Genomic DNA, 3200 nt, shown 5'->3' on the forward strand with positions numbered 1-3200 from the left:
CACTGTTTCAGCAGTCACTGGAGAGAAATAGGCAGCCGTAGGGAATTTTGTCTTAAGTTGGGTCTCTCACACATGAGGGACTCACCATCCGGAGGTGCCTGCGTCTCTCCAGTGACTGCAGAGGAAGCCAAGGCTGAGCAGCTCTGAGCCAGAAACCTCATTTCCAAATACATAAAGTTGCAGTAGGGGAATCCAAACTTAAGAGCTCCGGTCCTGAACCGGGGCATAATTTCTAAGCATGAAACAACGTAAAAAGTACAAAAAAAAAGCCAATAAATTGGATCAAGTCTTTCCTAACCTTGCCAAGAGTCCTTTAGCAATTAGCAGCCCCTTCCTTTAGACGGGGAAACTACAGATGAGTGGAAATAGACTGACTCACTCAAGGTCTTAAGCCAAAACACAATGCAGCCAACGTTCTGCGGACATCAAACTGCCTTTCCTCACGGTAGATTTAAGACCAAACCTCCTCAAACAACTTTTCACCCAGTATGAGCATGTGGTGATTGTAAAACATGGAAACGAGCGTTTTTAAGCTGATAGTACAGACCTGGTAAGTAGAAAAGCGTCCACCCCACCCAAATGGATATGTCCTTTTCACACCCAGCCCGGCAGTCAGATCCGAAGCGTGTCTGTGCGAGCCCACGGCGCTTACCTTGCTTGTTGCTGAAAGTCCCAGACCGGTGAGTCTGTATTTTCTACTACCGAAGTGGTTATCGGAGCATCTGCACCAGCAACAGCAAACGATACGCAGCTACTGGGTGCTGTTACTTCACGTTCTGTCAAAGGACTCCCTAGAATTATACAGTATTACATAAAGATTTGTTATTAATAATAGCATAAAAAAAAAAGGGTCTAAAGGCAGTTCGGCAATTAAAAACAGATAAGTAACAACGAAATCCCCCATCTAGGAAACGCTCCTCTTCGCTGGTGGAGCTGAAAATACTTCGCATTTACAACGGGAGCAAATATTACATGAACTTTTTACAGAGCAGAAACTGGAATATTCAAGGGAGAAACGGAAAAAACCATTTGCCTAAGACAAACCATTTGCCCAAGATCATCTGAGAAGTCAGAGGCAAAGGTAGGAATAAACCCCAGGCACCCAGGACCCTATTCCGGTGCTTGATCCACGCTGAAACCACGGAGTTTGGCAATCCTGGCTGCAAACATAGAAAATATCCAGCGTTACAAAAGGCCGTTTGACTTAACAGCTGGATTGCTGAGAGGAAGCTCACTTGTGTTGACCGGATAAGAAAACGCACAGCCGGTGTTAAGGATACCCAAGGATTAATAAACATTTTATAGCCTCTATTAGCTCATCTCAGAAACACTGAAATACCTAGAGAAATTTAACATCCCCGCAAGGCAGAAAGACGCACCGCTCTCATCCGTTATAAAGATTTAAATACCGAGGAAAAAGCAGGATGTACAGTTTTATTTCAAATTCTTTCAGGCTTCCCTCCCAACTTTCCCCACCACCCTTCGTACCCATTGCAGAAGTGAGAGTTTGTGTTACAGATCAATTGTCACAATTGCGTGCGTTTTTCCATGTTACGTGCTTTGAGCAGGGATAGAGCACACGGAAAGTCAAATTCCGGTCGCTATTAAGGGCACGTGTGGTCCCACCAGCCCCACTATTGCACCAGCAGGAAATTTGAGAGAAGAAAGTTTAGTGTAGATGAGGCCTTAACATTTTGGCCAAAACACCAAAGTTCGTGTCAGAGTTAGGGAGGGAAAAATCCATTGCCTTCATGTCTTCATCCAGGAAATTGTTTTTAAGTAGCTTCAGGAGTTAAGTAGCTTCAATAGTCTTTAAGTCGCTTCAGGAAATACCATTTTTAATCTGTGCACAAACTAGACCTTTGAGATTGCCAAGCTAAGCAACGAGGATGGCGTTCACTCTGCAACGCATCAGTGAAACCTTCACAAGAATCCTCACGTAAACATAGCTCAGGGCTGGAACCAGAAGCATTTTCTCCCTCGTTCATCCTGAAATAAGCCGGGAAAAGGTTTGGGAGAAAACAGATAACGCATTAACTGGCCTGACTTAATTGACTATGGTCGCACTTAGAGGCAGAGAGTTGATCATCAGAGGAACGCGAGGTCAAATTAAGGGATGGAGCTCGATGTTCGCCAGGTGCTGCTGGAGAGTGTGGATTAGAGATTGCTGAGTGAGAGCTGCAGAGATTATACAATCACTTGCACTGAATTATAGCCCGAAAAAGGAGGAGAGATGCTTAAGGCCTCTTCCCTTCTGTATGTGACCCTTTTCTCCAGGCTTGGACCCTTTCAGTCATGTTCACGTTAGTGAGATTAATTTGCTGCAGCGTACCACGGCTTGTAAAGCTGTAGCAGCGTTTTACTGCTTACAGAGCTGTTCAGATGGTGAATCTGCAGCTGGCAAAAGCTGCTGGGAGAAATGGACTTAGTCAAGGGGAAACCAGATCAGACTTTGCAACCAACTACCACTCGGTTATTAGAGATTATTTCCTCCTTTCTGCTTTCCAAGGACTCAGCAGACGGCTTTGGACTTCCCCAAGACCTTGCTGGCCACAAGGATCAAAACTGATGAGTCTGAATCTGATTTAACAAAAAAATAATTCTCTTTCCTCCTTAAGTCTGATTCTTTGTGAAAATATGATCAAATGTGACTGATTTATAGTAGTTTATGGAACTGCTGCTCATTTATGCCTTGACCATGAGGATTTGCTTGAGAACGAGATTATTTTTTTTTTTAGAGTATCCACAACGACTTCAGTTAAAACGTGTCACACAAAACTCTTTGCAGTTTGCTGAGTCAATTCAAACACAGACATGGAGAGCAGCTCTGTGGAAAGGGACCTGGGAGTCCTGGGGGACAACAGGATGCCCATGAGCCAGCAACGTGCCCCGGTGGCCAAGAAGGCCAATGGTATCCTGGGGGGCATCAAGCAGAGTGTGGCCAGCAGGTGGAGGGAGGTCATCCTCCCCCTCTGCTCTGCCCTGGGGAGGCCACATCTGGAGCACCGTGTCCAGTTCGGGGCTCCCCGGGTCAAGAAGGACAGGGAACTGCTGGAGAGGGTCCAGCAAAGGGCTACAAAGATGATGAGGGGACTGGAGCATCTTTGTGATGAGGAAAGGCTGAGGGACTTGGGGCTTTTTAGTCTGGAGAAGAGAAGACTGAGGGGGGATCTCATCAATGCTGATCAATCCTTCAAGGG

The 3200-nt window shown here is 45.8% G+C and overlaps 1 protein-coding gene across 1 annotated transcript in view; it reads right to left on the reverse strand.

Annotated features, from left to right (window-relative positions):
• The window catches only part of C2CD3 (C2 calcium-dependent domain containing 3), a 64318-nt gene that overhangs the window by 23762 nt on the left and 37356 nt on the right, over positions 1-3200 (reverse strand). Inside the window, 1 exon segment of the mRNA XM_009890998.1 lies at positions 653-791. Within this exon segment, the coding sequence (XP_009889300.1) occupies positions 653-791 (139 nt within the window).

The sequence above is a fragment of the Charadrius vociferus genome, unplaced genomic scaffold (genome assembly GCF_000708025.1).
Source record: "Charadrius vociferus isolate BGI_N301 unplaced genomic scaffold, ASM70802v2 scaffold407, whole genome shotgun sequence".
In the NCBI taxonomy this organism is placed as follows: domain Eukaryota; kingdom Metazoa; phylum Chordata; class Aves; order Charadriiformes; family Charadriidae; genus Charadrius; species Charadrius vociferus.